Genomic DNA, 13,033 nt, shown 5'->3' on the forward strand with positions numbered 1-13,033 from the left:
TGCAAATCTAGTTTAAACATACCGGAGCAGTATTAGTAAACCTTTCCACAAGGATATAAGTCCCATTTCAGATGCAAGCCGTCTCATTGGAATAGGTCCCAGCTTCCCTGGAAGAGAGCCCAATGATCCATAAACCTGAAGTTCTCCCTTCTGCACCATGTCTTTGGCTACGTGTTATGCTGCATTATCCTCTTATTTCTAACCTCACTAGGACATGGCATGATTAAGAATCCTGAGATCACAACCCTGGAGGTCCTGTCCTTCAATCTAGTACCTAACTCCCTGAAATCTCCTTGTAGGACCTCCTCATCCTTCCTACCCATGTTATTGGTCCATACATGGACCAGGACATCAGGCTGCTCACTCTCCCTCCTGAGAATGCCATGAACTTGATCTGAATTATCTCAGACCCCAGCACCAGGAAGGCAACATACCATCTGGGATACTCAATATTTCCACAGAATATCTTATCTGTCTCCCTAACTATGAAATCCCCTAACACTACAGCTTGCCTCTTCACCTCCCTTCCCTTCTTAGCCACAGGACCAGACTCCTTGTCAGAGACTTGATCTACGTAGATTTTTCCTGGTAGGTTATCCTCACCAACTGATTCCAACAGATTATTGAGGGGAACAGCCACACGAGTACCCTGCACTGCCTGCTTGTTCCCTTTCCCTCTCATGACTATCATCCTTCTACCCTCCTCCAGCCTCCTAGATGTGATAGTGTCCCTGTAACTTCTGTATTTCATCCCCTCTCTCCCGAATGAACTGGAGTTCATCCAACTCCAGATCCAATTCCTTAACTCAGCATGTCAGGAGCTGCAGCACTTCTGGCAGATCAAGTCATCAGGGATACTGCTGGCTTCCCTGACGACCCACATTTTGCCTTGGCTGCCATTCCCACTGTCTATGACTAGAGGATAAAAATATATGATATTTAAAATCTGCCACCTGCTAAATCCTTTTTGTTTTTTAACATGGATGACCCTTTCTGACTTAAACTCTGACATCCTCTCCTTTCAGCTGTTCTTGCCAAAGCCTGTTAAGCCAAAGGCTTACCACTCTGACTCAGGCCCCTCCAACAATCTCCTTTGTCTTCAACTGTTGAAATTGATTGCCCGAGTTCGATAAAAATGAAATTGTCGTGGTTAGTAAGACAAAGAAAGAGGTGATGTAGTGGATTGTGAAGAAAGTTGTCTAACAGTTATTCCATGTGTCAGGATATCAAGTGCACTTTTAACACCCACCCCAAATGCAAAGAACATAGAATATCAATAAGGTAGAAATTCTGGTAAATTCCTTTCAGTTCACCTTGCCCTTATTTCAAGCTCCATTGATTAAAGTTGTTTCATATTAAATAATTTTGCAACATTGGTACTAACAAACAAGTGTTATACATTTTTTTGCTGAGCTGTAACAATTTCTTCACAAACAAATTGGCATCACATACTTCAAAGCTTCAGAAGCCCACAGTTTGATTTGTCTCTGAGGATTAATTATTTCCACTATAATGTGTGTGAAGTTACATTTATATGAAAAAAACAACATTGCTGCAGGAGCTACTGTCATGGCAGCGCTGCCACTGGTGTGGACCTGAAAGAGCAGAGCTGCTCTGAAAGGTTCAACCACCCGGTCCTATTGCAGGCTGTTCTGTACAGGCATTAAACAGCCTGTTAGAGAAGCCGACTATTTTTAGGCTAAAATCCTGCAACCACATGTCTGTGCCCACGATGGAGGCTCCTTTGCTTGGCACGGGGAATTACAGATTCCAGGGAGCAGCAGAGCAGCACCAAGCACAAAAAATGGGGAGAACACCCCTGTTGAAAAGGAGAAGCAGAGTAGATGACCCTACAGGACGGTGACCCCAACGGTGGACTAGTAAAAGGCTCAGCAAACGGTTGTCTAGCAAAGGAGTTTTGCCACACAGGCTGCCGCAACTTGTGGTTGGGGGATCCACACAGGCTGCGGGGTGTTGTAGACTGGCTCATGGGAACTAGGAATCAGAGCTGTGATTTGAGAGGGTGCTAAGGGGAAGAAGGGCTCCTGAAGGGCCTTGGGTGATTAAGGCTTCCTGATCGTGTTGGAGGTTTGGATCTGGAACTTGGGATCAAGCAGAAGTCTATGTGGCTGCAGTAGCTGCAGGAGAACTAGAGGTGAATCAGTGACTCTCTTTTGCTTCTCTTTCTCTCACACTTTATGGTGTACTGGGCAACATTAATGGTGGCTCCTTATCTGCCTTATAGCAGACAGAAGGCAATATATGCTCTGTACTAATACATGAAATAAAGGAGCCTCTCAAATCACTCAATAACTTAAAAATTGGCTGGACTCTGTCTTTTAAAACAAAAAGAAGCTCATATTTGAATGTAATCACTTCCTGGATTCTCCATCAAGAAAAATTAATAATTGGAGTTATTTTGAAACCTTGTTTTTTTATAAATTATTCTGCACCTTTTCATATGAACAAAAGAAACCTTAAATATGTTCTTTTCTGTGCCAGGTTGATACTGTGGTTGTACTCGGTGGACTTGGTGGGCGATTTGACCAGATCATGGCCAGTGTGGAGACTCTCTTCCATGTAATGAAGATGACTAAGTTGCCAATTGTGATCATTCAAGGGACTTCACTGATACACTTACTCCAGCCTGTAAGTATTTAATTAGAACTGTAAATTTTTCCTGAAAGCAAAGTGATTGACAAAAAATTCAATAGCTTGTTTTTTTCTGCCAGAAATTCACCATCCTGTGGTTTTTCCATTGATGATATTTTTTTTAGAAATAGTTATGGTTGTTTAAATAATATCATTTGTCTATGATCTGTGAATGCCTTCGCATTCATTTTTTGCCTAAGAAAACCAAGCCACTGAAAGTATATAATTCACTTGCCTTTTGCTGACCTGTATCAAGTCAAAAATATTAACTACCTGAATGCCAGAGATAATAAGGAACAGGGATTCAAATAGGTATGTAGGAGAGAAGAACGGCAAGTGTGAAGCATTTTCAGTGATCCCATTTATTTGAGACAGGAATAAAACTACAGTGTATTGTCAAAAAATTAACTACCTGAATGCCAGAGATAATAGGGAACAGGAGAAGTGTAGATGAGGTCTGTTGGAGTGAAGAACGACAAGTGTGAGGAACTTTCAGTGATTCCATTTACTGGAGACATGAAGAAAGCTACAGTGTATAGTGTATTTCTATTTTTGCCATCTCAGTGAAATGCCAACATTTTCAAAAAGTATTGAAATTTCATTAACTGTAGTTGCCAAGAAAATTGCATTTGGAAAAAAGCTATTTGCTGAATAGAAACAAGCAAATACAAAACAAACTATACTGCGACTATTATTGGCCTTCCAGAGTTTGTAGCATATTTACACTGTGCACAGAAGTTCTGCAAGGACTAAGCAGGTCATGTAGCATCCATGGAAAGCAATAGGCAAACAATATTTTGGACCATAGCCCAAAAATATACTGAAAAACAGACAGACATCTGAATAAAAAGGTGGAGGTGGAAGGGGGACGAGCACAGAGCTGGTAGGGGATAAAGGTGGAAGGGAGAAAGAAGATAAAATGGGAGGGGACAGTCTGAGAAGCATACTCCCTGAGAGGAAAAGGGAAGGGGGTGGGGTCCTGAGGGGGTCCTAAGATGTCAAAATCCAACCATCTGGACAGACCAATTGTTTCTGTTTGCTCATGCCTCACTAAAATAGTTTTGTCTTACCTTGACTCTAATTGCTCCCCACTTACATCTGCGATACCTCACATGCCTTCTATCTCTTTAATGACTTCAAATTCCCTGAATGGGACTGCCTCATTTTTACTGTAGATGTCCAATTCCTTTATACCTATCCCCTATACAGAAACTCTCAAAGCACTTTGTTTCTTTCTGGACAAGAGACCCAACGAGTCACCCTCCACTACCATCCTCTTCTGCTTGGTAGAATTTGTCCTCACTATTAATAACTTTTCTTCTGACTCATCTCACTTCTTTCAAATCAAAGGAGTAGCCCTGGGTACCAACATGAGTCCCAGCTGCACTTACCTGTTTGTGGGCTTTGTGGAGCAATCCATGCTGCAAGGCTACACAGGTAAGACCCATTAACTCTTCCTCTAGTAAATTGATCACTACATTGTGGCTACCTCATTCACCCGTGATGAGCTCATCAACTTCATTCACTTCGCATCCAACTTCTACCTGATCTCAAACTCACCTGGTCCATCTCTGACAACACTCTCTCTTTCTGGAGCTCTCTGTCAACGTCTCAGGAGATAAGCTTTCTACCCATATATTTTACAAAACCACCAAGTCCCACAACTAATTTGACTACACATCCTCACACCCAGTCCTCTGCAAAGATTCTATTCCCTTCTTGCAATTTCTCCATCTCCACAGTATCTGTTCCCAGGATGAGATCTTCCAGTCCAGATTGTCTGAAATGTCTGCCTTTTTTCTCAAACATGGCTTGTCCTCACCTACCACCTCACCAGCTCTGCATCCAACATTATCCTTTGTCATTACCAGCATCTATAACAGAATCCCACTACCAAACACATCGTACCCTCTCCTCCCCTCTCTGCTTTCCTGAGGGAACCCTCCCTCTGTGACTCCCTCATGCACCCATCCCTTCCCACCAATCCCCCTCCCCGGCATTTTCCCCTATGGCTGCAGGAAGTGTAACATTTGCGCCCACACCTTCTCTCTCATCACAATTCAGAGACCCAAACTGGCATTTCAAGTAAAGCAACACTTCACTTGTGTAACTACAGGATTGATTTACTGCATCCGGTGCTCCCTTTGTGGCCTTCTCTACATTAGAGAGACTGGGCACAGATTGGGAGACCACTTCGCTGAGAACCTTTGCTCCGTCTGTATCAGTAACAGATATCTCATAGTCGCCAACCATTTCAATTCTGCATCCCACTCCCATATTCACGTCTGTCCATGATCTCATTTACTATCCCACCAAGACCAATGGTAAATTGTAGGAACAAAACTTGATTTTCTGTCTGGGCACTCACCAGCCGATGGCATTGACATGGATTTCTCTGGTTTCTGCTAACCCACTCTCCATTCTCTCTCCCTCCCCTTCCCCAAAAGCTGCAAATACTGGAAATCTGAAATAAACATATAAAGCTCTGAAATTCTGAACAAGTCAGGCAGCAGGTGTGGAGGAAGAATGTACACAAATCGACCATTCTGCTCACATGTCTGTGCTGACCATGATGTCCACATCAAACTAACAATCTGCTGCTTGCATATGATGGATATTCCTCCCACCCCTTCATATTCATGTGTCTATCTAGAAGCATCTTGAGCACACTATTCCTGCCAGCCTATTCTAATACACCTGTCACTCTCTGTGTAAAGTATTTAACAAGAACATCTCCCTTAAATTTCCTCCCTCTTAATTTATTTGCGTGCTGTTTAGTGTGTGACACTTTTGCCCTGGTGAAAAATTCTGACTGTCCATCCTATTAATGCTTCTCATGATTTTATACACTTCAATCAGATCTCCACTCCACCTCCTACCCTGCAGAGAAAACAACCAAAATTTGTCATATCTTGCCCCATAACGCATACCCTCTAATCCACGCAAAATTCTGGTAAATTTCATCTATACCTTTTCCAAAGCCTCCACATCTTTTCTATAATTGGGCGACCAGAATTGCACACAATATTCAAGTTCATTATCATCTGATTGTACAAGTACAACCCAACAAAACAGCATTCTATGTTGTTGTGTGCAAAAACATGCAAGGACACAACAATTAAAGTTTTATATAGCTGCATTATGACTTCCCTACTTTTATACTCAATGCCTTGCCCAATGAAGCCAAACACACTGTACACATTTTTACCACCTGATGTACTTGTGTGACTACTTTCAATATGCTATGGACATGGACCCCAGGTCCCTCTACACATCAATACTTTTAAATGCTCTATCATTCAGTGTATACATTCCTCTTACATTTAACCTCCCATTTAGATCTGTTACTGATCGAAATGTTGTTTTATTCTTTGTTATCCCTCTACATAGCCCACAAATCCACCAATTTTTGTATCATCAACAAATTTACTCATCAACCTATCTACTTTTTAACCTGTCATTTATACATATCAAACAACGTGTCCAAACACTGATCCCTGAAGAGTACCACTGGGCACAGGCCTCCAGCCCAAATAGCAGCTTTCCACCATCACTCTGTCTTCTTTGAGCCAACCATTTCCATATCTAAACTATCAACCCTCCAAGGGTACCAAGTATCTGCCCCTTCTGAACCGAGGGACCATGAGGGTCTTTGTCAAATATCTTACTGAAATCCATGTATACAAGATTCCATTCTGGACACTCATCAACCATCTTTTGACACTGCCTCAAAAGCTCAAATTGATGATGGCATGACCTGCCCCTTACAAAGCCATGTTGACTGTCCATAATCCAACCAGGAAAGGTACATAAATCATATCCCAATGTATTCGTTCTAGTATTTACCCTACCAGTGATGGCCTATAATTTCTGGGATTATCCCTTTTTTCCTTTCTTGAACAAAGGTGCAATGTTAGCTACTCTCCTGTGCTTGGGGCCTCTCTTGTAGCTCGTGAGGATGCAACAATCTTTGTCAAGGTCCCAGCAATCTCTTAATTTGCCTCTTTCCATCATGGGAGATATATCCCATTGGGCCCAGTGGATTTGTCGACCTTCATGCTCCTTAAAAAAAACCCAACACCACCAACCCCTTCTCCCCATCCACCCCACCCCCCCCAACTCTATTGTTCGGACACTTGCCGATATTTTTCCATACCTTGAGGACTCAAACCTGTAACGCCAGTTATGTATTTTTAGCTTTGCTATATAAGGACACCGCTTGACCTGCTGAGTTCCTCTAGCTTTGTGTTTTTACTTCAACCACACTGCCTGTAGATATTCATGTTTTACTTCTACCAGCTCAAGAAAGTAAGTTAATGTTTCAGTATTTCAGATGAGTGGCCCTTCAATTAATCAAAGGACATTAACCTGAAATGTTAACTTTTTTTTCTGAGTTCGTGCCTGACTGCTGAGTTCTGTCACTATTTCCGTTTGTTTGATGTTTTAACCTTCATTTTGCTTTTGTTCATAAATGTTGTCACTGTTTGAAGTTGCTGCTACATTGACGTTAACATCCTTTTCTAGGGCTCAGTTATCAAATTTCTCATCTGGTAATTAGTAGATTGAAATAACAAAAATATCCCTGCAAAAAACAGGAAGGGCTCAAGAGAATTATATCATAGCCAGACAGGAACTTAAGAAAGAATTTGGGAGAGCTTGAAGGGGAGATAATAAAACCTTGGGAAGTAGGATTTAGGAGAATCTCAAGGTATACTATGTGTACACGAAGAACAGAAGGATGCTGTTTAAAGGTAAAGGAGGCACATGCCTGGAAGCGGAGAAGGTTGGGGAGGTCCTAAATAAGTACTTTGCTTCAGTATTAACCGGAGAAAAAGATCTTGGTCAAGGTGAGGTCAGAATAGTGCAAGCTTGTGTGCTGAACCATGCTGAGATTAGGAAAGAGGAAGTTCTGATCTTTTTAAAAACATTAAGATTGATGTCCCTGGGCAGGAAGAGATATACCCCACATTGCCATGGGAAGAGAGGGAAGAGATAGCAGGGGCATTGGTAATGATCTTCATATCCACCTTGGCCATAGGGAACATGCAAGTAAATTGAAGAATGGCAAATGTGGTCCCCTTGTTTAAAAAAGGTAATAGGGAGAATCCTGGGAATTATAGGCCAGTGAGTCAGTGGTGTTCAATCTATTAGAGAGGATTCTTATTGACAGGGTTTAAGAGCATTTGGAGAAGTACGGACTTCTTAGGGATAGTTATCGTGGTTTTGTGAGGGGAAGGTTGTGCCTCACAAGCATAATTGAGTTCTTTGAAGAGATTACAAAAGGAAGTGATGAAGGTAGGCCAGCAGATGTAGTGTAAATGGGTTATAGCAAAGCATTTGACAAGGTCCCCCATGAGAGACTCATTCAGAAAGTCATCCATGGAATCTTGGGGTTGTGGATTCAGAATTGGCTTGTCTGTCGAAACCTGAGAGGAGTAGTAAGTAGGAAGTATTCTGCCTGGAGGTCAGTAACTAGTGGAATTCCACAGGGATTTGTCCTAAGACTCCTACTCTTTGTGAGTTTTATAAATGACCTAAATGAAGTAGTAGACGGAGGGGTCAACAAGTTTGTGGATGACACGTAGATGGAAGAGTTGTGATAATGTTGAGGGTTGTCATAGGTTACAAAAGGAACGAGAAAGGATGCAGAGTTGGGCGGAAAAGTGGCAGATGTAGTTTGATCTGGATAAGTGAGAGATGATGCATTTTGGAAGGTCAAACCTGAAGACTGACAACAAGGTTAATGGTCAGATACTTAACAGAGTGGAAGAACAGAGAGACCTTGAGGGTCCAAATCCATAGATCCCTCAAGGTTGCGGTTTAGGTTGATAGGATAGTTAAGAAGGCCTATGGGGTGCTTGGCTTCATAAGATGGGGGATTGAGTTCAGGAAATCTCAGGTGAGACGACACTTGGAATTTTATGTTTATTCCTGGTCACCTCCTTATAGGAACGATGTGGAAGCTATGGAGAGGGTGCAGAGGAGATTTACCAGGATGTTGCCTGGATTGGAAAATAAATTTTATGGGACAAGGTTAGTGAGTTAGGACTTTTCTCTCTGGAGCGAAGGATGAGAGGTGACTTAATAGAAGTCTACAAGATTCTGAGAGGCATTTCTAAGGTGGACAGCCATTGCCTTTTTCCAAGGCTGGGAGTAGAAAACACCAGAGGACATTTGTACAAAGTGAAGGGAGGAAAGTTTTAAGGAGATATCAGTGCTTTGTTTTTTATTTACAAAGAGTTGTGGGTGCCTGGAATGCCTTGCTAGTGGTGGTGGTGGAGGCTAAAACATTGGGGCACATGGATGGAAGTAAAATAGAGGATTATGAGGTAGAAAGGGTTTTGTTTTTTGTTTGGTAGGAATATATAGGTTGGCAAAACATCGTGTGCTGAAGGGCCTGTTCTGTGGTGTAGTGTTCTATATTCTATTCAATCAACTTTGCTCATCATGTGCTCTTGTGTTTCCACAAGACCTCCCTGGCTAGTCACCTCAGCTTTTTACAGTGATAACCAGCTGACCTTTTGAGGTACCAAAAATGTGTTGTTCAAATTTCACTATTTACTCAATGGCTCTCTCTGCCTTCCAGCTGTATGATGAAGATGACACATAGAAGACATTTTTCAAATCTTCATTTCAGTCTGAGTAAAATGTGTGTCAAACTTGAAATGAATGTGAATTGAAGGGTTTTCTCTTTCAAATAAGTTACTCTTGAAAATTGCCTGTTGGGCATGTTCACTATTTCACTGTGGCTCCTGCTAACTTATGTACAGCTGTTTGCCATAAAGTACTTAGAAATAATTTACAACTGGAAGCTTAACTGAACACAAGAAATGTGCTATTGATGAAAGTTATTGCAGCTACGAGCACACTGAAACTGAATTTTAACCAGAATGAGAAAAATATTAACATAAAAGAGGACAAATTTCCAAGGATTTTATGTGATCCTTTGCTCTTGGAAGAGTGACAGATATTCAATTTGAGATTTTAATGCAGCTTCACTGAAGTAGGTATGCTTTTTTTAAGAGGATGCAATTTACTGAGAAAGCACAACCCCCTGCTCCTCTTCCTGCAAACATTTTTTTTCTCTTGGTGCAAAGCATTTTCATTTATTCTATAACTCCCTGACTGATTGATCATTCTATCCTCAAGTACTTACAGTCTGTTCAACTGCAGAAGATATCCAGCAATGTCTGATTCTTTCCTACCCTGTCTTCTCATAAAATACACTGGCTCCAACAATGAGGAACGCAGAAGTGGGCTGCTTGTTTCCTGCTCACCCAACCCAGAGTGAAGGCCAGTGGTTACAATGCAATGTTTGCACTAGATGAGTTGTAACTTAGCACACACCACAACTTGACTTGGGACTACTAATCGCAATAATTTAGTGCAACATCAGCTTTCCAGCAGGTCATCATCTCTGTCTCGAGCATCACAGAGAATTAGATAAATAATCTTCCTTTTGGTACAGAGCACTGATTCTTTGAAAAACTTGCTAAACTGTGGAAAAAAGAGCGGCCTGATGGTGCAGCAATTTGTGCTGTTGCCTTATAACTCCAGGGACCCAGGTTTGGATTTGGCATGTGTGGAGATTACACATTCTCCCTGTGACTGTGTCCATTTCCAAGTGATGTTCTGTTTTCCACCATGTTCTAAAGTAGGGGTCCTCAAAGTGGTCGATATCCACCCCCAGGGATCGATAGGACCATCCAGGGAGTCAATAAATGCCAGGGGTCAAAAAGGGGCTGATAACACCAGGGTAGGGGGGGAGTTTGATAACATGGCGTGTCATTTAAAGTAGTGCCTATGGCAGTGTCGGCCAAGCTCTCATGAGAATGGAGCTTGCTGGCTCCCATGTTGTATTTGTCTTCAGCCTATACTGTAGCTGAGAGGGAATGGGAGGACAGAAAGAGGTATGATGTACCTCTAGTGCCACCATCACCCCTTGTCCTGTGCCACCACCACCCCCTCATTGAGCACTGCCATCATGCCCCCATCCAGCGCTGCCACCACCCTGTTGAGCGCTGGCATCATACCCCCATCCAGCGCTGCCACCACCCCTTCATCCAGTGTCGTCACCACCCTCCCATCTAGTGCCAACGCCACCCACGCCCCCATCCAATGCCACCACAAATCCCCCATTCAGCGCCACCATCCCTCCTGTTCAGCAAGGGTAGTCAGATTACTGGTTTTAGGTCGAACAGTCTGGCTTTTGAGCCCTCTGTCCTTTGTCCAGTACTACCTTGAACCAGACATGAATTTGTCCTCCACTTGGGGGTGTGGGCCCTGCACCCCCAAATGGAGGACAAATTAAAAGGCAGAAAGGGCACTTTGTTGTTAAATGTAGGTCCGTAGGCTGTGCCATGTGTGAGTGCCGGCTGGCACATGCCCGATGAGGAGTAAGTGTGTCGGTGGCGCAGAAGTGCCGGCTAGCACATGCTCAATGAGGTGGGTGTGATGGCGGCACACGAAGGTTCATGACAGGTAAGCGTGAGCGGCCCCCCCCCCCCCCCACATGCTGAGAGACTTTCTGACGCTGACCCTGCATGTACTCCATTTTGGAAAGTTCGAAATGGCTACCCTAACCGCCACCACCCCCATCCAGTGCCGCCATTCCCCCGCCTTTATCCAGCGCCCAGTGCTGTGATTCCATACCTGGTGATCGGTGAGGGACCCTCATAGTTCCTGAAGTGGTTTTTTTTTTTAATTTTTGTTATTTACACTATGAACCATTCTGACCAAAATACACACAAAAATTTCCCTCTTGAATATATACAGTGTCATTTTCTCCCCTTTTACCCCCCTCCCTTCCCTCCTTCCCTCATACCCCCCTCCCCATTTATTCAAAGTTCAATCTATATGATACATTAAACCCGTTAAACAATGTCGTCACTTAATAAAAATAAACAAGAAATTTGCGTCTTCTATTTTTACATACTGGGTCAGTTCATTTCGTTGTTTTCTCCTGTCATTTTAGGTGGTGGAGGTCCGTGGTAGGATTTCTCTATTATGTTTCATGTATGGTTCCCATATTTGTTCGAATATTGTGATGTTATTTCTTAAATTATATGTTATATTTTTTTATAATGGAATACATTTATTTATTTCTATGTACCATTTTTGTATTCTCAAGTTGTCTTCTAATTTCCAGGTTGACATAATACATTTTTTTGCTACAGCTAGGGCTATCATAATAAATCTTTTTTTGTGCTCCATCCAAATCGAGTCCAAATTCTTTATTTCTAATATTACTTAGAAAAAGAATTTGGACTCGATTCTAATATTACTTAGAAGGAAGATCTCTGGGTCTTTTGGTATATTGCTTTTTGTGATTTTATTTAATATCTGGATTAGATCTTCCCAAAATTTTTTCACTTTCTCACATGCCCAAGTTGCATGTATTGTTGTTCCTGTTTCCTTTTTTCAGCGAAAACATCGGTCTGATACTGTTGGGTCCCATTTATTTAACTTTTGGGCTGTGATGTATAGCCTGTGTAACCAATTATATTGTATCATGCGTAACCTCATGTTTATTGTATTTCTCATAGTTCCGGAGCATAGCTTTTCCCATGTTTCATTCTTTATGTTTAGATCTTGTTCCTATTTTTGTTTAGATTTACAGTTTGTTTCCTCATTCTCCTTTTCTTGCAGTTTGATGTACATGTTTGTTATAATTTTTTGAATTATCATTGTGTCTGTAATCACATATTCAAAATTGCTTTCTTCTGGTAACCTCAGCCTGCTTCCCAATTTGTCCTTCAAGTAGGTTTTCAGTTGGTGGTATGCAAACATTGTATCGTGAGTTATATTTGTCCTTCATTTGTTCAAAAGATAATAATTTATTTCCCGAAAAACAATTTTCTATTCTTTGGATCCCTTTTTTCTCCCATTCTCTGAAGGAAAGGTTATCTATTGTGAAAGAAATTTTGTGTCAATATTCCATTGATTTTGTGTCAATATTAATTTTGGTAGTTAATAATTTATTTTATTCCTTTCTACTTGAATCTTCTTCCATATGTTGAGCAGATGGTGCAATACTGGTGAATTCCTATGTTGCACCAATTTTTCATCCCAATTATATAGTATATGTTCAGGTATCTTCTCCCCTATTTTATATAGCTCTAATCTGGTCCAATCTGGTTTTTCCCTTGTTTGATAAAAATCTGATAGATATCTTAATTGTGCTGCTCTATAATAATTCTTAAAGTTTGGTAGATGTAAACCTCCTTGTTTGTACCATACTGTTAATTTATCTAGTGCTATCCTCAGTTTCCCCCCTTTCCATAAGAATTTCCTTATTATTTTCTTTAGCTCCTTGAAGAATTTCTCTGTTAGGTGAATTGGTAATGATTGAAATAGGTATTGTATCCTTGGGAAGATGTTC

The 13,033-nt window shown here is 41.6% G+C and overlaps 1 protein-coding gene across 13 annotated transcripts in view; it reads left to right on the plus strand.

The window, feature by feature from the left end:
* tpk1 (thiamin pyrophosphokinase 1) overlaps positions 1-13,033 on the plus strand; it is a 410,665-nt gene that overhangs the window by 202,035 nt on the left and 195,597 nt on the right. For all 13 annotated transcript variants that reach the window (XM_069912524.1, XM_069912533.1, XM_069912540.1 and 10 more), the window contains one exon: positions 2,503-2,649. In XM_069912524.1, coding sequence (XP_069768625.1) covers positions 2,503-2,649 — 147 coding nt within the window. The remainder of the gene's footprint in view (positions 1-2,502; positions 2,650-13,033) is intronic.

This window comes from Narcine bancroftii, chromosome 1, assembly GCF_036971445.1.
Source record: "Narcine bancroftii isolate sNarBan1 chromosome 1, sNarBan1.hap1, whole genome shotgun sequence".
Taxonomy (NCBI): domain Eukaryota; kingdom Metazoa; phylum Chordata; class Chondrichthyes; order Torpediniformes; family Narcinidae; genus Narcine; species Narcine bancroftii.